This window comes from Macaca fascicularis, chromosome 1 (genome assembly GCF_037993035.2).
Source record: "Macaca fascicularis isolate 582-1 chromosome 1, T2T-MFA8v1.1".
Classification (NCBI taxonomy): domain Eukaryota; kingdom Metazoa; phylum Chordata; class Mammalia; order Primates; family Cercopithecidae; genus Macaca; species Macaca fascicularis.
Window position 1 is genome coordinate 4,558,240 of NC_088375.1, and position 27,236 is coordinate 4,585,475.

The 27,236-nt window shown below is 41.9% G+C and overlaps 1 protein-coding gene across 6 annotated transcripts in view; it reads right to left on the reverse strand.

Moving 5' to 3' along the window:
- Positions 1 to 2,252: 2,252 nt before the first annotated feature.
- The window catches only part of CATSPERE (catsper channel auxiliary subunit epsilon), a 176,470-nt gene continuing 151,486 nt past the window's right edge, over positions 2,253 to 27,236 (reverse strand). For 5 of the 6 annotated variants that reach the window (XM_074034382.1, XM_074034338.1, XM_005539623.4 and 2 more), the window contains 3 exons: positions 26,836 to 26,993; positions 9,410 to 9,463; positions 2,253 to 2,827 (listed from right to left, as the gene is read on the reverse strand). In XM_074034382.1, coding sequence (XP_073890483.1) covers positions 2,677 to 2,827; positions 9,410 to 9,463; positions 26,836 to 26,993 — 363 coding nt within the window. In that variant the 3' untranslated portion in view covers positions 2,253 to 2,676. The remainder of the gene's footprint in view (positions 2,828 to 9,409; positions 9,464 to 26,835; positions 26,994 to 27,236) is intronic. The other variant, XM_045391001.2, reaches the window with a different exon arrangement.

Below are 27,236 nucleotides of genomic sequence, written 5' to 3' on the forward strand. Positions count from 1 at the left end.
TCCCGGCCAAACCCCCAAACTCCGCGTGTGCTTCTCTCGACGTCCAGCCGCCTGTGTGTTCTTTTGCTGATGTGTGTTCCTCTCGACGCCCAGTCACTTGTTGTCTCTGCCCACTAGGGTCCTGGGGTTTTTATAGGCACAGGATGGGGTCGTGGCAGGCCAGGGTGTTCTTGGGAAATGCAACATTTGGGCATGAAGGCAGGAGTGCCTGTGCTCACCTAGGTCTGTGCGCACAGGCCCGAGGGTGGATCCCTAGCCAGGGACCAGCCTTTCTCTACCCAGCCCTTCCCTGCCCCCCCTTCCATATCACTGCCAGGCTTTCCTCCATGTTCTCAATCACACAACCTTTATTTTGTTTGCATAACAATAGGATCATACTATAGATGCTTCTCTGTAGGTTGCTTTTCTCCTTTAACAGAACCTTGTGGGAAAATCTTCTAAATCATTTAGCACCCACTATGTGGTCAACGTACAATCATTTATTCAACCACTCCCTGTTCACCTGTTGGTAGGTGTTAATTCTCTATTTCTAGAGTTTTGCCACAGCAACTAATGATGCCATCTCTCTGTCTGTATATCTGTATCTATCTATATGTACAGCATCTCTATCTATTCATCCATCCATCTACACCCACACGCATACACATATCCTGATATATTGGTCCTCCCCATCCCACCATGTGGAACGATTCCTAACGGTGGGGTTGCTGGGTCCAAGAGAGTCTGTATTTTTAATTTTAACAGATTTTGCCAGATTGCTTAAAAAGAAACTATAGCGATTTACATTTCCTTCAGAACTGCAAGATAATTTCCTTCCTATCCCTGACCCCCATTCCTTCTCAAGAGTATTATTACCCTTTGGAGTTTTTGCTGTCAGGTGAAAAATGCTGCTACACCATGACTTTGGTTTGTATCTTTCTGACTGACAGAAGCTCTGGCTGAGCTTCCTTAGTGGATAATCACCTGATCTTGAAGCCAGTCTGCCTGAGTTTGAATTCCAGTTTCATCACTTACCAATGATACAACCTTAGTAGATTTATCTACCCTCTCTGTGCCAATTTCCTCATCATCTCCATAACGGGATAATAATAGTTCTTGTTTCACAGGGTTATTGAGGAGGTTTAGTTATTAGAAAAGTTCCTGGCATATAATAAACACTAAAAAAACGTTGTTTTAAATATGTTGATTGGCCGTTTGGATATGCTCTTTTGTGAGACGACTGAAACTTTGCTCATTTTCTATCGGGTAGTTTGTCTTTTCCCCTGCTCTCTAGTTTCAGATCTTGTTTCACCTCTTTCACTACATATTTTAAAGTTTTCTTCATATAGGTCATGTTCTTCTCCCATTAAATTTATATAATTTGTCACTACAATGAATAGATTCTCTTGCCAACAGATGATAACTATTATAGAGAAAGTATTGATTTGTAAATATTTGTCCAGTATAGAGCCATCAAATTCTCTTATTCTGGTAAAACTTGTTGGGCTTTCTTAGCACATAATATGATTTAAAGAGAGGATTTTGTCCCTTTTTCCCCAGCATTTGTACTGTTTATTTTATGTTTCTCTCATGATGTCAGAACTTTCAAAACAGTGATGAACAGCGGGTATCTCTGTCTTGTTCTTGATTTTGGTAAAACGAGAAATTCTTTGCGGACAACAGCTTTGATCAATGCCCGTGGAATTTCGTCTTGCTTGTGATCTTCCATTCTTGATTGCCTGCACTGTGGATTTCAGACTTGTTTAGCCAGCCTCCACGATCACACAATCCAATTCTTTTAAAATAAATCTCTTTAGAGGAGAGTAAGCACGCACATGCACGTGCGTGCACACACACACACACACACACACACACACACACACACACACCTCTCCTTCTGGTTCTGCTTCTCTGGTTGAATCCGGACTGATACATACAAATACTAATTATTTAGAAGGCTGTGGTAATATCTGGACAAATTAAGAAGCTTATTTGGAGCATCAAAGTCAAAATTTAAAACTTAGAATTAAAGTTTAGGTGTAGCTCCAAATTTTACACGCTCACGCCTGTAATCCCATGAAAGGCTGGAAAATTGCTTGAGCCCAGGAGTTCAAGACCAGCCTGGGCAACACAGCAAGACCCTGTCTCAAAAAAATAAAATAAAATAAAATAAAATAAAATAAAATTTAGAACATCAGCTGCTCATTTCTAATATAATATATTTTACATTTCATATGTGAATTTACCAGTAGAAAAAATCTGCTTAGGGCAGGTTATTTAAATCCACACACTTTTATTAAATCCTTTATATATAAATTAACTACAGTCATATAAGGTTTCATGTGAAAAGTTTCATGCAAAATAATACTTGACACATAAATATATTTTCAGAATTTCACTTTCATTCTTACAAAGGATTATAACAGTCAAATTTAGTTTTTCATGCCATGTAAGAGTACATAGAGTACCTTTAAAATGAAGGCAAACACATAAAGGATTAATTTAATAACACACTGTATATGAAAATATTTCTATTTTGGAGAGGGTTCAAGAATATTTTTCAGATCTTGAACTCAATGCCTACTATGAGCTTATATTTAGTATTCTTAATACTAAATACTAACACTCTCAATCTAAGTATAAAATACACTGTTTCTCTATATACATATATCTGTAATAAACAAACTGTCAGTTTTCCTAATTCTTCTTATGTTTTCGAGGGTTGTGAAGTGGTTTATAAATATATTGTCTATAAATCTTCACGTACTGAAAGTAGCTCAAAATGAGAATAGTGAAGAAGAGCAGCATCAGGACGAAGAGGAAAGCAGCCACCAGGTAGACACTTGGACTGGAATCAGAAAAATAAGAGGCATTAGAAGTCATTGTTCACACTTTGGCTGTTAATTTCTTTAAATAATTTTTGAATGGCTAGCTACTATGCCATTGACAGAGAACAAAGATGAATAAGACGCACCGTCCAGCCTCACGGTGTTTACCTTTTAGTGTTTGAGGCTGACCAGGCGGGAAAATAGACAAGGTGATCAATGCAGTGAGAGGAGGAAATGAAGTTGTCTTTTTTTTTTTTTTTTTTTTTGCGATGGAGTCTCACTCTGTCACCCAGCGGGGAGTGCAATGGTTCACTGGAACGCCTGTCTCCTAGGTTCAAGCCATTCTCCTGCTTCAGCCCCCCAAGTAGCTGAGATTACAGGCAGGCACCACCACGCCCAGCTAATTTTTGTATTTTTAGTAGAGTTGGGGTTTCACTATGTTGGCCAGGCTGGTCTCGAACTCCTGACCTCAAGTGATCTGCCCACCTCGGCCTCCCAAAGTACTGGGATTACAGGCGTGAGCCACCGCGCTCAGCCAGAAATGAAGTTTGAGGGAACCACACATCATGGAAGGCGTTCCAGTAGAGGGGATATTTGAACTGAGCCTGGGCAGGAAGTTCTGTGGGAGTCACACATCATGGAAGGCCAGGGAAGGGGATGTCTGAGCTAAGCTTGGGTAGGAGTTAGCTCAGTATGAGTATGAGTGGGAGTAGGAGTTAGCTAGTTAGCTAGATAAGAGTGGAGGAAGAGACCGAGGTGGGAACAGTGTTTCAGACAAAGGCAGAAGGGTATGGGAAGGCATGAAAACTTGGTAACACCTCAGGACCACTCCTAGACATTCTGGAACTGCAGCTCCTTCAGTATGACAGGAGCTCAGGTGCCAAAGGGAGTGGTTAGAGATGAGGACTGATAGGTGGGCAGGGCCAGATTGGCAAAACTGCTTAAGTTAAGCTAGAGAGTGGGTTTTAGCCTAAGGCAGGAGAGAGCTTCAGAGGGATGATATAGGATTGACATTTTACAGGGATGATTCTGGAGTGTGAAGAATGGAAGAAAGCAAAGCATGCGTGTGAAGGTAGAAAAAGCAATTATGAAGTATTTGAATAATCGAGGTAAGCTATAATGAGAGTCTTAACAAAATTAATGGCGGAAGAAATGGAGAGAAGTGGATATATTTAAGACACATTTAGAAGTTAGATTGGATCGATCTTGGTGATTATTAAGATGTGGGGTTTGAGAAATATGAAGGAATAAAGGTGATCTTCCTTGCATGCTTTGGAGTTAGGTTACTGTGAGAATGGTGTTACCTTCACGGATGGAGGAAATTCAGAGGGAGGAGCACTTTTTTGAGGGCATGTGCGTATATGGTTGGCTTACTTTGGTGCATATTTAATTTGAGGTACCTGAGGGTCAGCCAGGTGTGTGTGCGTGTCTGTGTGTGTGTGTGTGTGCAGCACTTACTCTAGCCAGATATCTGCCTCTTCACCTGGAACTCTGCATGGGTACTTTTTTTGTTGGTTTGTTTGTTTTTTGAGATGAGGTTTCTCTCTGTTGCTCAGGCTGGAGTGCAGTGGCATGAATACGGCTCACTGCAGCCTCGACCTTCTAGGTTCAAGCGATCCTCCCACCTCAGCCTCCCAAGTAGCTGGGACTATAGACATGCACCACGAAACCTGGCTATTTTTTTGGGTGAGGAATAGAGATGGGGTCTTGCCATGTTGCCCAGGCTGGTCTTCAACTCTAGGCTCAAACAGTCTGTCCAACCTAGCCTCCTAAAGTGCCGGGATATTAAGGTATGAGCCACCACGCTGGGCCTGCATGAATGCTTCTGATCAGAGTGGATTTATTTCTTAAGCCAGACACTGTGCTGTTTTCTATTTGGTGTCCTGGTATCTGACATTAGTTTTGGAGTCCCTTTTAAACCATAATTATTTGTTTTCAATGTTATAGTTTCCCCAGGCTTCCTTTGTCTCACCTTTCTCTTCTGTGGCAATAAACTTAATCTGTCCCCAGTGTATGATTTCCTTCTGAGAACTTAGTTAAGCCACTTCACCATCTCATATCTGCCTGACACTGTGCATGGTTCTAGCAATACAATGACGAGTGAAAACAGACATGGTCCCCATCCTTGGGGAGCTTACATTTTAGCGGGATATAATCATTAATCAAATAATGAGAAAATAAATAAAAAATTGCAACTGAGGTAAGAACTAAGGAGAAATATACAATGCAATGAAAGCTTCTGAAAGCAGGATTTAACCTGGTAAATGGATCAAGAAATGCCTTCATGGGAAAAAGGTAATTATCTTAAAATCTGATGAATAAATAGAAGTGAAGTTGGTACAGTGAAGTTGGTAAAGTGAAGTGTAGGTAAATAGAGGACGGAGGATTCTAGATAGAGGAAATGGCATCTGCAGAGGTCCTGCTATGGGAGAGAGCATGGAGAAGGACAGGACTGAAAGAAAGTTGCTCGGTCTGGAGCTGAGAATATGTGAAGGACATGATCCAAGATGAGACTCGAAAAGTAGGTAGGGGCTAGATCATGCAAGGATTTGTAGGCCAAAACTCCTTAAGGAGTTTTAATTTTATGGACAGAAATGTGAATGTTTCAAGCTACTAAAACTAGCATTGAAAAGATTACTCTAGCTCCAGTGAGGAGAATAAGCTAGAAGAACATAGGAGTGGATGAGGGGAGATTGGTTAGGAGTCTCTTGTAGAGATAATGGTAGCCTGGATTAAGGAGGTGGTGATGGAGTAAGAAGTGGATCCATTCAAGGATGATTTAGGGGATTAAATGAATGGCAGATAGTTGTGGATTGGATGAACTGGAGAGAAACAGAGAGACAGAGAGAGAGACAGAGAGAGAGAGAAATGAATGTAAATCCTTGGTTTCTTTTTTTTCTTTTTCTTTTTCTTTTTTTTTTTTTTTTGAGACAGAGTCTTGCTCTGTTGCCCAGGCTGGAGCGCAGTGGCCGGATCTCGGCTCACTGCAAGCTCCGCCTCCCGGGTTCCCGCCATTCTCCTGCCTCAGCCTCCCGAGTAGCTGGGACTACAGGCGCCCGCCACCTCGCCCGGCTAGTTTTTTGTATTTTTTAGTAGAGACGGGGTTTCACTGTGTTAGCCAGGATGGACTCGATCTCCTGACCTCGTGATCCGCCCGTCTCGGCCTCCCAAAGTGCTGGGATTACAGGCTTGAGCCACCGCGCCTGGCAATCCTTGGTTTCTTGGTTTTGGTTTTGGTTTTTGACTCCTAGAAGTTTGGCTTGCATAGTTGGATGTACATTTCATGGGACAAATTGTACAGGGAACAAGTGTAGGAGGGAACATTGGAAAACAGGGTACCATTCCTATCATAGCCTGTGTGAATGGATTTTCCTGGAGCTGTGCAAGGACAATCTATATGGCTATATGTAATTGTCCTAATGCATCAGTTTTAAGATAGATTAAATAATGGGATAGGGGAGCATGGGATAAGATCATGAGTTCACTTTTGGACATGTCCAGTTTGACTAGTCTTTGAAACATCTAAGAGAAGAAGTTAAGTAGACAGTAGGATGTATGCCTCTGGACTGTTTTAGAGATATTATTTGGGAGTCATGTGCATATAGATGCTAATTGAAGTCATAATTGTAGATGAGCTTGCCAGAGTGAGAAGCTCAGGACAGAACTGAGCCTCATGGGAGGCCAACATTTAAAGGCTGCTAAAGGAGGGTGAGGCTTTCTTTACTAGGGAGAGAGAGGCAGTGGCTACAGAAGTTTGGGAAAACCCATGGTGTGATGCAACAGCCAAAGGAAGAGTCAACACTGAAGAAAGATCTAATAAAATGAGGACTGAAAAATATCTGTTAGCTCAATGAAGGCCAAAGCTATTTCAATGAACTAATCGGTAGAGTGAAAAGACAGAAACCTGACTGGATGGACTGGAGAAAGACGGCCGGACACAGGGAAATGGAGGCTGTGAGTGTAGACAATACCTTTGAGAAGTTTTGTGCTGCAAAGGAGAAACTTGAGGGTCACTAAAAACCTATTAGAAGGATCTAGTTGAGAGGGAGAGTTGAATATACAGAAGAGAGAAGGAATAATTGATTTGAAAGTTTCCTCAGTAAGTGGAGAGGAACAGATAGGGTGCAAAGCATAGGTGGAAGAATTAGATTTAAAAGGAGGAATCATATTTCCTTTGTTGTAACAGGACGGAAAGAGGAGAGGATGGATATAGATGTTAGTAGATTTTTATGTTTGCAATCAGGCATAGAGGGCGTTCCTATCTCATGGTTTCTAATTTCTTTGTGAGGGTGGAAACAAGCTCACCTGATGATGATTAAGGAAAGCAGGTTTGAGGAGGAAGCGAATTAGATACAATCTGAAATCGCTGTTACAGAGAATGCTGCTCAGGTGTAGTCACAGAGAAGGTAGGTAGTTGGGGATTTGCCAGAGGGAGGAACAAATCCCAGAGGGGTGAGGGTGTACTTTCAAGCGTACTTGAAATAATGGACTTTGAAATGTAAGGAAATGCAAAGTACAAAAAGAGAGATTGAAAGTAGAGGGGGAGGTTCCAGGAAGGGTGAAGGGGGGTTGCGGTGGGTGTCGTGGAATTAACAAGCTGGAAGGACAGGAGGTCGTGATCAGAGAATGGGATGTGATGTCTGGATTGATGCTTTAGGAAGCAGAGAAGTTACAAGTAATGACAGTGTGGAAGGTGTAACTATGGGAGTGGACGGCTGAAGTACAGTAGAGGGAGGTCACCAAGGATGTGGTAAGGCCACGATTTTGGATGCTGGATGCGAACACTGATAGTGGGACTTGATGTGGAGAGGAAAACAGTGTGACGGGGCCAAAGTTGAGAATGAACGCAGCAGACTGTAGAGAGGGCATGGTGATGAAGACAGACAGCTGGGGCTGCAGCAGACGCCATGAGCCTCAAAGGATCAGGGTATGTTTTGTGTTGGTTTTTTTGGTTTTGTTTTACAAGAACGAGGATAAATAATGATCTGGAATTGGTAATAGGACCCCCTGAGGTACATGGGAGGTGAAAGAAAAGAGCACCACTTGAGAGGCCTGAAGGTGGAGCAGTGCCTTTGGGGGAGAGCCTGGTTACCCCTAAGGAGAGAGAGGGAGGGCTCAGAGGATGGTTGAAGATCTGGGTGAGTTTGCTGGTTAAAGGATGGCAATTCCAGAAAGCAGAATGGAAACGCTGGGAAAGTGGTGGGGTTGAGTGCTGGGCTAGGAGCAAGGAAGTGCCGAGCTCTCCGCCTTCTACAAACTCATCTCCAGTCGCTGCTCAAGAAAAGGGCTCCATTATTAAGAAAATAATCAACCACCAGCCAGCCCTGGTGTGCCTCTGCTACCCTTCAGGGCCCAGGTGTTACTGGAGGCGAACCTACAGTCACTAACCAAATAGACTGTCCTGTATGCTATGCTCATGTGCCCTGGCTGCTGGACTCTAGCTGCTGGCAGGTGAGAGCGGGGGCAGGTGGGTGAGATCCTCCTCCTTTGCCTTTCTCCCCGCTAACTCACTTGACTCTTTCTTTGGTTGATGGGTACTTGGGTGGGCATATACCTTAATATTCATCTAAATCAAACATACCAACCCAATGACCTTAATATTCACCTAAGTCAAACATACCAACCCCATGAGGAAGAAAAGTCACTAGGAAAAGGTTGTGCCTGTTTCCCAAGGTTATGTAGAAACAACTCTTGACTTCATTTGCAGGTTATTCCCACTATTAACACTGTCAGCACAGAAACCCCAGGAGCCAGTCATATTTACAGTGGGGCCATGAATAGCTTAATTGTTTTCCTTATGCCCTTATTTAACAATCCTCCCCCGCCCCCCCCAAAAAAAACCCATAAAACAAAACCCAAACACCCAAATTCCAAACACCAGGCCCAAAACGGAGTAGCAAAGTCATCTGGGGTTCTAACTTTAGTATCAGGACTTTTCATTCTGCCCTCCAAAGGAACTGGAGCTGAGTCCAGGGAAATCCCTTTACTGTTTCCTAAATGCATCAGAATGAGGGTCTGTGGTTGAAAGCTGACCCAGGCTTAGAGCAGAGGGCACAGCCACTGTCACCTCCCAATCCCTACCACTGCATTCTGGCATCTGCCAACTAGGAGCAGCTGAGACACATGTTTGAAAGGAAGACAGTGGCTGTTGAGTGGGATGGCACGAAAGGGGACCTTTGCTGCAGTAACAGTTCTCAGGAATTCCTTCCTGCTGTGTCCCTGTATACACATTATACACATATACAATTTTTAGGATGTCATATAGGGGGCAGAAGTAACAGGGCTTCAGGGAAACAGCAAGTTTCTGTCATTGGGAAGACAGATTTCACAGATAGCCCCCAAAAATCTAAATATAGACTGATTAAAACCATTGACTCTGCAGTGAACACTTCATACGTTTTTTTTTTGTTGTTTTAGGATTCATTTGCATATTATATACTGTATAATAATATTTTTCATAATAAGATTTAAGCGGGGGACCCTGAAAACTGAGTGCACAGGCTGCTTCTGGGAGACACGGGGGGGAGGTGCTTTTCCTTTTTAGCTGCCACTTGTATCTTAGAAATTCCGTAATTAAAGTCCAGTTAGGCACCGCTCATTACCTGGGAATCAGTCCAAACGTCTCTATTGCAAACATAGCTGTTAGGTTGCAGAAACTGCAAATTGGAAAAATAATATTAAAGATTAAATTAATTACAATATATTTTAAAATGCTCTCCATGTCCCTATGGTAACAATCAAACCATATATAATCCTAGTTAAGGTGTCATTTTCTTGACAAAGGACAGATGGATACATTCACAGAAGAGCTGTGATTATTTTTCCCTGTGTACGTCTCAGGCTTCTCTGAGATTCCTCAAGAGCTGTCTATCCTAACAGCCTTACATCATTTTGATAGTGGTTCCCAAGGCAACAGTAATAATGATATTACTAATAAGTATTGGCAGAAATAAAAAAAGCTAACCTTTATGAGCATTAATACTTTTTGAACATGAATACTGGCAGGCACGGTGGCTCACACCTGTAATCCCAGCCTTTGGGAGGCCAAGGCGGGCAGATCACCTGAGGTCAGGAGTTCGAGACTGACCTGACCAACAGGGTGAAACCCCTTCTCTACTAAAAATACAAAAATTAGCCAAGTGTGGTGGTGGGCACCTGTAGTCACAGCTACTGGGGAGGATGAGGCAGGAGAATCTCTTGAACCTGGGAGGTGGAGCTTGCAGTGAGCTGAGATCGTGCCACTGCACTCCAGCCTAGGTGACAGAGCGAGACTCCGTCTCAAAAAAAAAAAAAAAAAAGAATACTAATTGAGCATTGCTATGTACTAGGCAGCATGCCAAATGCTTACATGCATTATCTCAGTGGATCTTCACAGCAACCCTTCCTTTTAGATGAGGAAACTCAGATGAGCAGCTCAGGCAGGTTAAGCAACTTGAGAAAGTTTACACAGCTGTTAGCAGCAGAGCTGGGATTTGAAGTCAGGTTTTTCTGACCTGGCTGCCCATCATGTTCACCTGATGTAGGCTAACTCCTTCAGGAAGCTGAGTATTAGGGGCTCCATATATAAAACTGTTATTTCTAATGTTACTGAATGTCTCTCATTGTTAGGTATATTGCTTGGAATGAGGCAGGATATAGCCAAGCAAACATTTCTGACATGATTTCACCCACCTACATGTGGGAGAGCATAGAAGAAAGGTACTTATTTTTATTGCATATTTGTTATGTGCTTGGCAAAGTTAGAGATTTTTACCCAGATGCTTCATTTACTCCTCAGAATACTGTAAGGCAGGTATTATCAACCCATTCTACAGATACAGAACGGCTCAAAAAGAGTAAGCAATTTTCTTTAGACTGAGTAGCTAGTAGTGGCAAAACTGGGATTCAAACCAAAGTAGACGCTACCAATATATCAACTTGTGGAACTGGCATGTAAATACGACCCACAAACAACAATACAAGATACAGGGTTGTACATTCTAGGCTGGGCGTGGTGGCTCACGTCTATAATTCCAGCACTTTGGGAGGCCGCGGCGGGTGGATTGCCTGAGCTCAGGAGTTGGAGACCAGCCTGGGCAACATGGTGTAACCCCATCTCTACTAAAATACAAAAAATTAGCCAGGTGTGGGGGTCTGTGCCTGTAGTCCCAGCTACTTGGGAGGCTGAGGCAGGAGAATTGCTTGAACCGGGGAGGCGTAGGTTGCAGTAAGCGGAGATCGCACCACTGCACTTCAGCCTGGGCAACAGAGCGAGACTCCATCACACACACAAAAAAAGTGAGTGATGTAGACACCTATCACGGGAATGTTCACAGCACGGCAAAGGGGCTTGTGTTGGGTCCTAAAGGTTGGAGTTTAAGGATGAAGGGCTAGCGTATTCCGGGTATAGGGAGAGATGAGCAAAGGTTTGGAAATGGGAATGAATTTGTGAGGTTTAAGGGATGATGAGGAAATATCTTGGTGCATGTAGAGGGAAGTAGTGGGGGTTTTGTGTGTGTGTGTGTGTGTGTGTGTGCGCGCACGCTCATGCCTGCACATGTGCCCTCCAGAGGGCTTTAATGAAAGGCTTAGGAATTTTGACTTTACCCTTTTTGTATAAAGGAGTCATGACTGTTTTTGAATTTAATTCAATAGCAGGTTGTAAAGTGATTTGGAATAGAGAGATTAGATGTAAGTGGGCCATATGGAAATATTATACACAGTAGTGAACAACCCAGTTCTGTGATAATGAGGTCTAGACTTGGGTAGAGGCGACTGTGACTGAACAGAGGGCCAAGCTGACCTTTGATAGAATGAAATTGTGATGGAATCAGCATGGAATAAGTGCAGTTGGAACTTTACGGTTTAAAAGTTGTTAGATGTAGTATTGTCAAATGGACTGAGTTGGTTGATAGTGTAGTTTAGGTATTCTGTATCCTTACTGATTTTCTCTCTACTTGTCCTATCAATTTCTGAGAAAGGAGTGTTGAAATCAACTGTAGTTAGGGGTTTGCTGTTTCTCTGTTTAGTTCTATCCGTTTTTGTTTCATGTATTTTGAAGCATGTATTTAGGATTATTATACCTTCTTTATCACTATGTAATGAGTCTCTTTATACCTTCCTTGTTCTGAATTCCTGTTATCTGCTATTAATATGGCCAATCTGGCTTTCTTTTGACTACTATTAGCATGGTTTATCTTTTTTTTATCCTTTTACTTTTAATCAATCTGTGTCTTCATATTTAATATGGGCTACTGGTAGACAGTCTGTAGTTAGGTCTTATATTTTTATCCAATATGATAATTTCTGTTCTATAATTGGGATATTTAGACCATTTGTATTTAATGTAATTGTTGATATCTTTAAAGTTAAATCTACAGTCTTGCTATTTGTTTGCTATCTTAAGTTGTTATGTATTTTTAAGTTATATATTTTGTTTTCCTTTCTCCTTTTCTTCTGTCCTTTTTTGTATTAATAAAGTATTTTTTAATGATTCCACATTATCTCCCCTATTAGTTTTTATAGGATTGTATCTTTTTCTAATGTGGTTGGTATACAATACCAATCATTAATTTGTCACATTTTTCTGGCAAATAATATACCATTTAGTGGTATATTATTTGTATATATACCATTCTTAAGTATAAGAATCTTAAAACACTATGCTTCTAATCCCTACTGCCATCCTTTGTGCCATTGTTTTCATCCATTTTACTTTTATTACATGTTGTAAACCCCAAAGTATTTTCTTTTCTTTCTTTCTTTTTTTTTTGAGACAGAGTCTCACTCTATTGCCCAGGCTGGAGTGCAATGGCACGATCTCGGCTCACTGCAACCTCCGCCTCCCAGGTTCAAGTGATTCTCCTGCCTCAGCTTCCCAAGTAGCTGGCATTACAGGTGTGCACCACCATGCCTGACTAATTTTTGTATTTTTAGTAGAGAAGGAGATTCACTATGTTGGCCAGGCTGGTCTCAAACTCCTGACCTTATGATCCGCCCGCTTCGGCCTTCCAAAGTGCTGGGATTACAGGTGTGAGCCACCGCACCTCGCCACACAAATTTTCTTTAACTATTTTTGCTTTTTTTTTTTTTTAACCTTTTGAGACAGGTTCTCACTCTATCACCCAGGTTAGAGTGCAGCGGCACCATCACAGCTCACTGCAGCTTCAACTTCCCAGGCTCAACCAATCCTCCCACCTCAGCCTCATTTGGGTGAATAACCAGTGAGTACCACTGCTGGGTCATACAGTAAGAGTATGTTTAGTTTTGTAAGAAACTGCCACACAACTGTCTTCCAAAGTGGCTGCACCATTTGGGCTTCTATCAGCAATGAATGAGAGTTCCTGATGTTCTATATCCTTGTCAGATTTGATATTGTCAGTGTTCTGGATTTTGACCATTCTGGTAAGTGTGTAGTGGTATCTTATTGTTTTAATTTGCATTTTCTAATGACATAGGATGTTGAACATTTTTTTCATATGCTTTTTTGTCATCCATTTATCTTCTCTGGAGAGGTGTCTGTTCAGATCTTTTGCCCCTTTTTAAATCTGGTTATTTTCTTATTGTTGCGTTCTAAGCCTTCTTTGTATATTCTGGATACCAATTATTTACTGGAGCTCTCTTTTGTAAATATTTTCTCCCAGTGTGTGGCTTGTCTTCTCATTCTCTTGACATTGTCTTTCACAGAGCAGAAGTTTTTAATTTTAATGAAGTCCAACTTTTTTCAACGATTTATTTCATCGATCATACCATTGGTGTTTATCCAAAGAGTCATAGCCATATGCAAGGTTCATTAGTTTTTTTCCCTATATTAGTTATCTTCTATGAGTTTCAGAGTTTTGCATTTTATATTTAGGTCTATGATTTCTGTATTCCTTTTTTTTTTTTAATTTTAGAGATGGGATCTCGCAATGTTGAGCTTGAAGTTCTGGGTTCAAATGATCCTCCCCAACAGCCTCCTGGGTAGCCGGTACTACAGGCATGCAACACCATGCCCAGCTGTAAGACTTGTACTGAGGGGTTATGTTGCAAGCATAACCCAGTTCTTATCATGCTCCATCTCAACAAACATGTTGTTTCTAGACAGATTTAGATGCTACCAAGTTCTAGAGAGCAATAGGAAGTCAGACTCAGGAGAGGAAGGGTCACACAGAAAAATACTGCAGAATTTTGCCAACTCATATAAGCAATACCCTAAGAATATGTATAGAAAAATGAATTCTGAGAGTGTTAGACCAAGGAAGTGAAAGCATAACTAGGTCATATCCAATTGTTGATACGAATGCATTAAATGAACTTGCGAGGACAGCCACCCTTTATTATAATGTATAGAAATAAGTAGAAAGACTTAGAGAAAGGGAAATACTGGAGTGAACTGATCAGATGTGAACTACTCATTCTCCCTGAGATAGGACCCATACGATACTCCATTCACCATGGCATTGAGAACTACATCAGTGACAGAAACACCAAAGGTGTTGATCCCGGAACACTTAACAGTAAACTTCCTGCATGCTAACCTTCATCTCAAAGTTTCCTTTCCAGGCAACCTGCAACACCTAGAAGAACTCAATTTAAGTTTTTTGGTTGAACTGTTCAGAAGACTGATGAGTTTTGGGGACTGATAGAATATTATGAGATTAATCAATAGTGGCTATTTCCCCCCACAATGTATTCTCATCGAAGAAGCAAATCCATACTCAGCATCTGATAAGCAGCCATTCATTTAGCAAATTATTCCCTCCTCCCCACACCACTATCATGTAAACCTTTAACAAACTGCTGTTCCAACCTGAAGGAGTTCTGAATTCCAGACACTGAAATATATTACACTGTACAGAAAACAGTAAAACTCAAAAAGTACATGTGATATGGGAGCTTTCACCACCATCCCTCGACACTCTGACACCTGCAGAGCAAAGAACATGAGCTTTGCTATCAGACTGACTGAGGCTCAAGTCTGGTTTCACTACATTGTCTGTGGCCCTGGGCGAGAAACCCAGCAGGCAGAAAGGAGCAGAGGCCATTTGCTTTCACCGGGGGAATACTGTAATCCACCTCCCTTCTTCCTTCAGGACCACATCCACTCTATGATCCTGCTGCCATGGAGTTTGTTTTTATCATCATCTCATAGAACATCATGCTGGTCCACTATACTGATGATACATGACCTGGAGGGCAGGAGGTAGCAGATGCTGCAGATATATTAGTAAGATAAAGGAGACAAGGCCAAGTGTCGTGGCTCACACCTGTAAGGCCAGCAGTTTGGGAGACTGAGGCAGGTGGATTGCTTGAGGTCAGGAGTTTGAGACCAGCTTGGCCAACATGGCAAAATCCCGTTTCTACTAAAAATACAAAAATTAGCCAGGCATGGTGGTGCATGCTTGGAATCCCAGCAACTCGGGAGGCTGAGGCACAAGAATTGCTTGAGCTTGGGAGGCAGGGGTTGCATTGAGCTGAGATCACGCCACTGTACTCCAGCCTGGACCATAGACCAAGACTGTGTCTCAAAAACAAAAGATAAAGGAGACAAGGCCAAGTCTGCTGGCTCCCACCTGTAATCCCAGCACTTTGGGAGGATTGACTGAGGCAAGGAGTTCAAGACCAGGCTGGGCAACATAGCAAGATCTTGTCCCTACCAAAAAAAAAAAAAAAAAGGTAAGAGAGATAAATCTCACGAGTTGTGGGGTACATGATGCACTGTTGAGAGTCAAAGACAAGTTCCTGCTTTTTATACTTCTTCCACAAGAAAGGGATGTGCCTTTTTATGGCACACTTTGGATTTTGGAGGCAACATATACCACACATAATTTGGATGTGCTTCTCCAAAGATGCAGAGGGACCTGAAAGTCAGCCAGAATGGGGTCCAGGGTGAAGAGCCTGTCTAGATGGTCCAGGTGATGCAAACAGGGCTGAGATGTGGCTCTTAGGGCCTAACAGATCTAAAGGTGCTTGATACGTCTGTGGCAGGTGAGGAGGCTGTGTGACTGTGGAAGTTCTGATGGGGGATACCAGCAGATGCCTCTACAGTTTTGAAGCAAATGCAAGTACTCTTGGGCAAGTAACAGTTCTCTTGAGAAACAGCTCATGGTTTAGTTACTGGCAGAAACTGAACTTCTGACCCCCAAACACCAAGTAACCAAGAAACCTGGGTTGCCTCTCATAGCTGAGTGTTAGTCTTGTCTCTAACACCAGGAAGTCGAAAGTGCTCAAATGAACCCTGTCATGAAGTGTAAGTACAGAACTGGTCTTGGGATGCCGAAATGCACAAATAAGCATGTGAATAGCTGACTCAGCTCCCGTTTGCCTAGATGTGGGGAGTTCCCCACTGACTATAAAGAAAAAAATATGAGAAAGATTTACAGATTGCTCTGAATCCAGATGTGGACAGCTGTGGCACTATAGCTCCATCCACATGTAATTGTGAGGAACAGTGGAGAAGAAAAGGCCTCCGAGCATAAAAATCTTCAAGTACGATAATTTTCCCACTTTTCCTAATAGGAGAGGTGGCCTGAGGCATAATCACGGGCAGGGGTAAATATGTGGCCACATGGCCAGGACTTGGAAAAAACAAGAGTTGATGAGAAGAAATATGAGGGAAAAGCATGTAGATGAAATTCTTAGAATGAGACCAGTATATCTGAATTTTGGGGTTTTATGTGAATGTTTATCAAAACACCTTTACTAGAGAGGAAGCTCTTACCTTATCACCTGAGCACCACATGGTTGGCCTCTTTCCCCAGCTACTCGAATGCTTGCTCATGGGCTCATAAACAATGTGGCTGTGGTGCCTAGGATGACCTTATAAGCACGGATTTCCCTTACCAAGGATGGCCTGGATACCACCACTACAAAATACCATACAGTAGTCCCCCTTTATCCACAGAGGACGGTTCCAAGACCCCCAGTAGATGCCCGAAACCATGGATAGTACCAGACCCTACATATAACTGTTTTTTCTATACATACAAACGTATGATAGAGTTTAATTTATAAATGAGGCACAGTAAGAGCTGAACAATAACTAGTAATAAAACAGAACAATTATAACAACATGACAGAATCACTACTTTTGCACTTTGTGGCCATTACAAAGTAAAGTAAGGGTTACGGGAACACAACAGTATTGCTTTAACGCTACAATGGATCTGATAGCCAGGATGGCTATTAAGTGACTATCGGGCAGGTTGTGCACATAGCACTGATAGACTAGACAGAGATCATTCACATCCCAGGCTGGACGAGGTGGGACAGTGCTACATTTCATCATGTTGCTCAGAATGGCATGCAATTTAAAATCTATGAATTGTTTACCTCTGGAATTTTCCATCTCATATTTTTGGACCACTGTTGATTACAAGTAAGTGAAATCACGGAAAGCGAAACTGTGGATCGGGAGAAATAGCATGCAGGTATACCTTGTTTTGTTAAGTTTCACTCTATTGTGCTTCGCAGATACTATGCATGGTACCAATAGACTTGCTCAACACAGGGTTACCACAAACCTTCCATTTTTATAAACATGTGCTTGCTTTGTGTCTATCACATTTTGGTAATTCTCACAGTACTTCAATTTTTTTTTTTTTTTTTTAAACAGGGTCTTGCTCTGTCGTCAGGCTGAAGTGCAGTGGCACAGTCACAGCTCTCTGCAGCCTTGACCTTCTGGGCTCAAGTGATCGTCCCTCTTAGCCTTCTGAGTAGGTAGGACTACATACACATGCCACCATGCTCAGATAATACTTAAAAAAAAATTGTTGTAGTGATGGGATCTCACTATGTTGCCCAGGTGGGTCTTGAACTCCTGGCTTCAAGCTATTATCTCGCTTTGGCCTCCCAAAGTGTCAGCCTTTTTCATTATTATTCTATCTGTTATAGGATCTGTGGTCAGTGATCTCTGATGTTACTACTGAAAGTGTCCTGGTGCACCATGAACTGCGACCATATACGATAGTGGACTTAATGTTACGTATGCTCTGACTGCTCGCTGACCTCCATCCCCCATCTCTCCAATCAGCCTCCCTACTCCCTGAGACACAGCAATATTGAAATTAGGCCAATGAATAACCTTAAAATAGCCTCTACGTGTTCAAGTAAAAGGAAGAGGCACATGTCTCTCACTCTAAATCAAAAGCTAGAAATGATTAAGCTTCGTGAGGAAGGGATGTTGAAAGTTGAGACAGGCTGAAAGCTTGGCCTCTTGCGCCAACAGCCACATCGTGAATGCAAAGTTTCTGCAGGAAAATTAAAAGTGCTACTCTAGTGAACACATGAATGGTAAGACAGTGAAACAGCCTTATTACTGATATAGAGAAAGTTTGGTCTGGACAGATAATCAAACCAGCCACAACATCCCTTAAACCAAAGCCTAATTTAGAGCAAGGTCCTAGCTCTCTTCAATTCTAGAAGGCTGAGAGAAGTGAAGAAGCTGCAGAAGGAAGGTTTGAAGCTAGAAGAGGTTGGTTTATGAGGTTTAAGGAAAGAAGCCATCTGCAAAACATAAAATTACATGGCAAAGCAGCAGGTGCTGATGGAGAGGCTGCAGCAATGATCCAGAAGATCTAGCTAAGATGATTGATGAAGGTGGCTACCTTCCACAACAGATTTTCAGTGTGGATGAAGCAGACTTCTGTTGGAAGAAGATGCCATCTAGGACTTTCTTTTTTTGTTTTTGTTTTTTTTGAGGTGGAATTTTGCTCTTGTTGCCCAGGCTGGAGTGCAGTGGCGTGATCTTGGCTCACTGCAACCTCTACCCCCTGGGTTCAAGCGAGTCTCCTGCCTCAGCCTCCCAGGTAGCTGGGATTACAGGTGCCTACCACCACACCTGGCTAATTTTGTATTTTTAGTAGAGATATGGTTTCACAATGTTGGTCAGGCTGGTCTCAAACTCCTGACCTCAGGCGATCACCCACCTCAGCCTCCCAAAGTGCTAGGATTACAGGTGTGAGCCACCATGCCCGGCCTCACCTAGAACTTTCACAGCTAGAGAAGAGAAATCAGTACCTGGCTTCAGAGCTTCAAAGGATAAGCTGACTTTCTTGTTAGGGGCTAATGTAGCTGATGATTTTAAGTTAAAGCCAGAACTCATTTACCATTCCAAAAATTCTAGGGCCCTTCAGAATTATGGTAAGTCTACTCTGCCTGTGCTCTTTAAGTGGAATAACAAAGCCTGGATGACAGCATGTCTGTTTACAGAATGCTTTACTCACTATTTTAAGCCCACTGTTGAGACCTACTCTCAGAAAAAAAAAAAAAAAAAAAAAAAAAAGATTCCTCTCAAAATATTACTACTTGGCCGGCATGGTGACTCACACCTGTAATCCCAGCACTTTGGGAGGCTGAGGCAGGAGGATTGCTTGAGCCCAGGAGTTTGAAACCAGATTGGGCAACAGAACCAGATCCTCTCTCTTATTTTAAAAAGTTAAAAAAAAAAATAGGCCAGGTGCGGTGGCTCATACCTGTAATCCCAGCACTTTGGGAGGCCAAGGCGGGTGGATCACAAGGTCAAGAGATTGAGACCATCCTGGCCAACATGGTGAAACCCCGTCTCTACTAAAAATACAAAAATTAGCTGGGTGTGGTGGCATATGCCTGTAGTCCTAGTTACTTGGGAGGCTGAGGCAGGAGAATCGCTTGAACCCTGGAGGTGGAGGTTGCAGTGAGCCGAGATCGCGCCACTGTACTCCAGCCTGGCAACAGAGCGAGACTCTGTCTAAAAAAAAAAATAATAATAATAATAAAAATAACCCCCCAAAAAACAAAATATTATTACTCATCAACAATGCACCTGGTCACCCAAGAGCTCAGATGGAGATGTTCAAGGAGATCAATGTTGTTTTCATGCCTATCATGCCTACTAACACAATATTCATTCCGCAGCCCATGATCAATGAGTAAGTTTGACTTCCAAGTCTTACTATTTAAGAATTACATCTCATAAGTCTATAGCTGCCATGGATAGTAAATCCTCTGATGTATCTGGACAAAATCAATTGAAAACCTGGAAAGTATTCACCATTCTAGATGCCACTGAGAACATTCATGATCATGGGAGAAGGTAAAAATACCAACATTAGCAGGAGTTTGGAAGAAGTTGACTCTAACCCTCATGATGGCTTTGAGGGACTCAAGACTTCAGTGGAGGAAATCACTGCAGATGTGGCAAAAATAGCAAGAGAGGTAGAATTAGAAGTGGGGTCTGAAGATGGAACTGAATTGCCACAATGTCATGACGAAACTTGAATGGATGATAGTGCTTTGCTTCTCATAAATGAGCAAAGAAAGTGGTTTCTTTCTTTTTTTTCTTTTTCTTTGATGGACTCTTGCTCTGTCGCCCAGGCCAGAGTGCAATGGCGCAATCTCGGCTCACTGCAACCTCCACCTCCTGGGTTCAAGCGATTCTCCTGCCTCAGCCTCCCAAGTAGCTGGGATTACAGGCGCCCACCACCAAACCTGGCTAATTTTTGGTATTTTTAGCAGAGACGGATTTTCGCCATCCAGGCTGGTCTCGAACTCCTGACTTCAAGTGATCCACCTGCCTGTGCCTCCCAAAGTGCTAGGATTACAGGCGTGAGGCACCGCGCCCAGCGGTGCTTTCTTGAGATCAGATCTATTCCCGGTGAAGTTGCTGTAAATACTGTTGAAATAACAGTGTTTATCATATTACATATGTTTAGTTGATAAAGCAGTGGCAAGATTTGAGAGGACTGACTGCAGTTTTGAAAGTTCCACTGTGCGTAAAGTGCTACCAAACAGCATGGCGTGCTACATTGAAATCTCTCATGAAAGGAATGGCTGCAGCGAAGTTCACTGTTGCCTTATTTTAAGAAACTGCCACAGCCACCCCAACCTTCAGCAACCACCGCCCCAATTAGTCAGCATCCATCAACACTGAGGCAAGACCTTCCACCAACAAAAAGATTATGACTTGCTAAAAGTGCAGATGATTGTTGGCATTTTTTAGCAATAAAGTATTTTTAAAATTAAGCTAGTTATATATTTTTTAGACAATGTGCAATGCTGTTGCACACTTAATAGGCTACAGTATAGTGTAAACATAAGATTTGTATGCATTGGGAAACCAAAAAATTCACATGACTCGCTTTACTGCGGGGGTCTGGAACTAAACCTACAGTATCTCTGGGGTGTGCCTGTATTTGGCAGTGGCAGCAACCAACCAAAGCCTTCTGTGTGTGTGAATCCAGAGGTATCAGACAGCCGTCTGGTGACAGGTTGATTATGGCATGGAGGGGACAGCGATTTATTCTTTCTGTGACAATTTTGGGATTTGAATTTGCCTTTGCCTGCAACACCACACAGGGATATAACGAGTGTCATGTGTATTTTCATGGTATCCCCACAAGATTGCTTCTAGCCAAGGAACTCATTTTATAGCAAAAGAAGGCAGCGAGGTGGTGGCTCACACCTGTAATCCTAGCACTCTGGGAGGCCAAGGTGGGCAGATCACCCGAGGTCAGGAGTTCGAGACCAGCCTGGCCAGCATGGCAAAACCTCATCTATACTAAAAATACAAAAATTAAACAGGTGTGGTGGCGGGTGCCTGTAGTCTCAGCTACTTGGGAGGCTGAGGCATGAGAATAGCTTGAATCTGGGAGGTGGAGGTTGCAGTGAACTGAAATCATGCCACTGCACTGCCCTTCAGCCTGGGTGACAGAGCAAGACTCAGTCTCAAAAAAAAAAAAAAAAAATAAGGCAAAGGGCTGATACACATGTAATTCACTGGCCTCACAGAATAGTAGCATGGACTTTTAAGGCTGCTATTTATTATGAGGGTAACCATAATTACTGGCTACCTAGGACACTTTTGGTATTACACCTGCTGCTTGGGTGTAAATGTTAATAAAGCTTTATTTTACTCGCAGAAGTGCTCTGGTGTGGATGATTATATTGTAAAGCTGTGAAGCCAGCAGGAAAGGTTATCTGTGAGGTTGGGGAATTCTCTCTCGATGAAGTAAATACTTTTGTCAGTGAGTAAGATTTGGAGGTGTTTCTCCCACAGCCAGAATACAGGAATCTAAGAACCAAGTGATGGAACTGGGAGTGGAATTTCACGATTTCACTTATGGCCCCAGGAATGTACAGATACGGATTGCTAAGAGCTCAGATTCCTTAGTAGTGAAAATTGACAGCCTGGCCAACATGGTGAAACCCCGTCTCTACTAAAAATACAAAAATTAGCCAGGTGTGGTGGCACATGTCTGTAATCCCAGCTACTTAGGAGGCTGAAGCAGGAGAATCTCTTGAACCCGGGAGGTGGAGGTTGCAGTGAACTGAGATCGCGCCACTGCACTCCAGCCTGGGTGACAGAGTGAGACCCTGTCTCAAAACAAAACAAACAAAACAAAACAAAATACACACACACAGAAAATTAAGGTTATTCTACTAGGAAATAAACCTGAAATACTGGCTAAAGACATAGTGAACATAGGTTAGAAAATGGAGAAAATAAAAAATACTAACTATAGCTTCATGATCACACGTAGATACTAGGAATACAGTATCTGTACTTATTTTCTACCTAGCTGTCATCTATTTGAACTGATCTTTCTTTCTCCCATTTCCCCTGCTCTTTTATGTAAGGTGTGTTGGTAGTGGTAAACTCTGCCACCATAAAGGCCACAGGGTACGGAATAGGAAGGCGTGATCATGACAAAATTAAAGGAGGCCTGAGTATCATTCAGACTTTGGACTTGGGGCTAGCTGTGAGACTTCAGTTTGTTCTCTTTTGGGGGGCTAATAAGTACATTTGTGACTATGTAGGGTTAATGACACTATGGTAGGTGGAGATATTTGGAAGTTGAAGTTTTTTGGAAAAGTAAATGAGGATGTGGACTGTCGAGGACATTTGTTCTTTCCATTGACTAATTTTCTTTTCGTGAATGTCGTCTTTTGTTTAATCTGTGTATTGAGTTTTTAGTTAAGTTGATTATATTTTTTGTTTTTAGAAATTTTCTCTGTTTCTTTCCAGGTCTTCTGGTCAGCTTGGATAGTTTCTTCTTTCATTGTACTTTCAGGGCTCTCTTGTAAATACACTTCAGCATTTAAGCTTACATATTTTGTATTCTGTATGTAATAAACCCAATATTGGAAGCTTTGTAGGTTGGTTTTGTGGATTGTTTCTGTTGACCCTTGTTCATGATTTCTTCTTCTCTTATGTTTTGTTGGTTGGTGCTTTTCCTTTGGGAATTTTCTGAGGCTTGAGCTTAAAGCACAATCCTCCAGAGGAGGGGTATACATTTGCTTCTGCTGAGCATACTGGAGGCACTCATAGGCTGGGGCCACTTTAAATTTGTGGCTAGATTATTCTTTTTGGACAGTCAGCTAATATGAAATCCAGGCTTAAATCTATTCAGTGTACATTTGTAGTTAAAACTCTTAGGGAATAATTTTATTTTATTTTTTTAAATCTGGAGCCAGGATTGATTCAGGCATGTATTGTTGCCATCTTCCCTAAGGATTCTGCCCTTCGAAGCCTTAGGTTCTTTGATCTACTCTCCATCTCTGCTAGGGCCCCACACTTGTTCTCCTTTCTCCTACATGTTGCCTTGTGATCCAGGTCACTAGGGATACGCAGATAACCCTAGGGAGGATAGAGCGTCTTTAGATAACTCCAATAGGATGTAATGCATTTGCACTTTTTCGGAATTTCTGGCCTACAGATAATTCCCTCAGTTTCCCACCCATGTGGCCATGCATTTAAAAGGTGTATGCGTGTTAAATGTACTGTGCAGGAAAGGCTTTCCCTGAACACTATATCTGTCATATTGTAAGAAATAGAATGCTATTTATATTTTTTAGATTCTAGCCTGAATTGTAGCCTATAAAATGATGTTCTTTCACTTGTTAAAATTTTATTTTTGGCTTACCATAAGATTATTGTCACTTACAGTGTCTCCCTAGCACTGGGAGAGAATGTGTGTGCTCTGCAGGCATTGTAAGATGCGGCAGATCCTCCCCACTACCCACTCAACGTGCTTCTATTCTGAAGTGAATGAGAGATGGGAAACTGGAATCTTCCCTTTTCATAGTTGGTCTTAGTTCTGCTGAGCCTTTCACATGTGAACATCTTACACAACAAAGATGATTCTAGTGTTAAAAGACAAACAGCACCCATTTTTTCTACCACATGGCTTAAAATGTGGATCAAGTATTTCAACTGGGACAAAACGAAAGATCTGTTGAAATGTTGGTGGAACTACTGGCTCTACTGGACTCACTGAGAGATGCTATTTCAGTTTCTAGCATGACACCGTTTATGAGAAATCAAAAGTAATTTTGGCCACATACAATATTATCCTTACAAACTGACTTTAGATCCTAATTCCTAGATAAGCCAAGACTCCACTTTACTTATCTCTTGACTTGGGTTAATTAATAATTTTATTCACATTCTCCACTTGCTTATCTATTTTATGACTACTTGATCTATCAAATTCTGAGAAAGATATATTAAAGTCTCCTAATAAAACTGTGTTTTTGTCATATTCTTACCCTGTTTCTTTTTTTTTTTTTTTTTTTTTTTGAGACGGAGTCTCGCTCTATTGCCCAGGCTGGAGTGCAGTGGCGGGATCTCGGCTCACTGCAAGCTCCGCCTCCTGGGTTTATGCCATTCTCCTGCCTCAGCCTCCCGAGTAGCTGGGACTACAGGCGCCCGCCACCTCGCCCGGCTAGTTTTTTTTGTATTTTTTTAGTAGAGACGGGGTTTCACCACTTTAGCCAGGATGGTCTGGATCTCCTGACCTCGTGATCCGCCCGTCTCAGCCTCCCAAAGTGCTGGGATTACAGGCTTGAGCCACCGCGCCCGGCCTACCCTGTTTCTAATAGTTTTAGTCTCATGTATTGTCTGGCTTTTTGTTGGGTACATAAAATTCATGAATATTTTATCTTCCTTATGGATGATACCTCATATCACTATAAAATATCAGTGTTTTAGTCCCATTTAATGTCTCCTGTTGTCAGTGCACCTGTAGGCATCCTCTTACCTTCCAACTTTCTAGATGAGAATTAGGCATAATACTTGTTCCCCCATCCCCAAAACAGGAGGCCCATGTTAGTTTCCCTGAGTAGTTTTCTGAAGCCCCCTCTTACTTGTGGGGAAGCATTCTTGGCCCCATGGCATTCGGAAAAGCCTCCTGGAAGAAATCCTCTCTGTTAGCCTTTCTTATGAACTCCCAGCCTTCTTTCGAAGGTGCCTTTGAATAGCTTAGAGGCTAATAGTGGAAATAACCAGTTTTGAGACACCCTCTTTTCAAATCCTGCATTGATAATCATGATTTTAGAACATGTTTGGGACATCTCTGTTAGTGACAGTCACCTTTAAATATCCTGTTTTACTGCATTTTTAAAAATTACCTTTCTATTTTTGTCTTCATTTTTCTTTTATTTGAGTAACTCACTGGTCTGCCCCTTCCTCATCACCCCAAATTCCTTAACAGTGGGTGTCCCCTAAAGCCCTTCCATTCTCTATTTATAATCAGTCAGCTAACTTATGTACGTTCCTTGAATCCCCATAGAAGGTACCCACATCTGTATTGTTAACTTTTTATCATCAGCTCTTCCTTTCCACTCCGGGCCCAGATTAGAAATCTTAACTGTTGATAGGACATCTTCACCTAGATATCTCACTGTCCTCTCAAATTCAAAGTCAGAACTCTTATCTCAACACCTCACCCAAAGTAAAACCACCCCATTACCTATTGTGGTCAAAGGAAATACCATTATTTTAATCACCTGGTCTAGAAAACATGAAACTATATCAAGTCCTTCTTTACTTGCCACGTTAGATTGATATAATCTCTCGTCATCAGACTCTTTTTTCCCTTCTTTCCATTCTTACTGCCACTAGGCCTTCCTTTGACCTCTTTCCTTGTTAACGTCACTCTTCTCCATTATCCATGTAGAGTTTATTTTTACTTTAATTTTAATTTTATTTTTTTGAGAGGGAGTTTCACTCTTGTTGCCCAGCCTGGAGTGCAATGGTGCAATCTCAGCTCACCGCAACCTCTGGCTCCCGGGCTCAAGCGATTCTCCTGCCTCAGCCTTCCGAGTAGCTGGGATGACAGGCATGCGCCACCACGCCCGGCTAATTTTGTATTTTAGTGGAGACGGGGTTTCTCCTTGTTGGTCAAGCTAGTCTCAAATTCCCAACCTCAGGTGATCCTCCCGCCTCAGCCTCCCAGAGTGCTGGGATTACAGATGTGAGCCACCGTGCCTGGCCTGTTTTTCTTCCGTACCATTCTTTATGCTATTCTCAGGCTAATTTCCCTGAACTATGCTTTCATCACACCGCTTTCCTTGTGAAGACACTAATGAAGGTCTCTAGGACATGGGCTGAAATTTACTTAAACATTATGAATTGTTGTAAGTTTGTCTCCCTCCTTTGTTTTCTACCTTCCTCATTCAGGGCACTTTCTGCCTTCCTTTGTGACTCCACAGGCCGTAGACAATATGCTAACCTTTTGCTAACATGTAGCTGCATTCCGTTATCAGTGTGATTTTTTCACTGGAAGCCTCTGTCCCAGTCTTCTGGCAACGTAAATTCTACCGATGTTCTGTGTTCCCCAGAAAGTTTTCTTTTACTGCTCAAAAGAGCATTAATCTTTCCCATCTCTGAATTACTATTGTGCTGTCAATAATGCAAATAATTATATTTGAAAAATATCTCCTGTATTTTGCTCTGATTTAACTTTTCTTGGCTTTTATGTGCACCCCTCCCCCCACTCCTCCTTCTCCAGGCAGCTTAATTGTAAATACCTTGAAGGATGAGACTGTGCTTATATTTGGATCTTTCATGGCAACTGAACCCAGGACAGTCCTCAGAATGTAACTGTAAATTGATTAATTTAATTAACACTTAACATAAAATCTTCTACCCACATAGAATGTTTCATGTGATTGCTACAAAATGAAAAAGCAAATATGTAAATAACAAGAATAACAATGATTGAATGTATAGGATGCATCAAATTAAAAAAATGAAGATTTCATTTTGAAGAACTAATGCTAACACTATTACAGTAATACATATATTCACCTATAGTTTGGATCCAGGATCTTCACACGAAATACATACATTCCAGAATGGCCCAGGGGCCAAAATATATGGTTGCCATTAGAACTGTTGATAATCTCGTATGGTTGATCTAAGTCTCCTGGTTTTCCCATAGCATAAGAAAAACAGTGTATATAGTTCTGAACAAGAAACAAAGACAAAAATTTTAAGGTCATTTTATGACTCTGATAAGCAAAATTATAGTCTCATTTATCTTGAAAACTTATTTAGAGATGTAATGGCTATTCCCTTCTATTTTACCACTGTAGTGCTCTATATAGCCTTTTAAGAGTTACACTGGGTTAAAATTTGATAAAAAGTGATGCTTAGTGAAAGTAAATGTATTTATAAACAATTAAATTAGAGTGCTGAGAATATGTAAG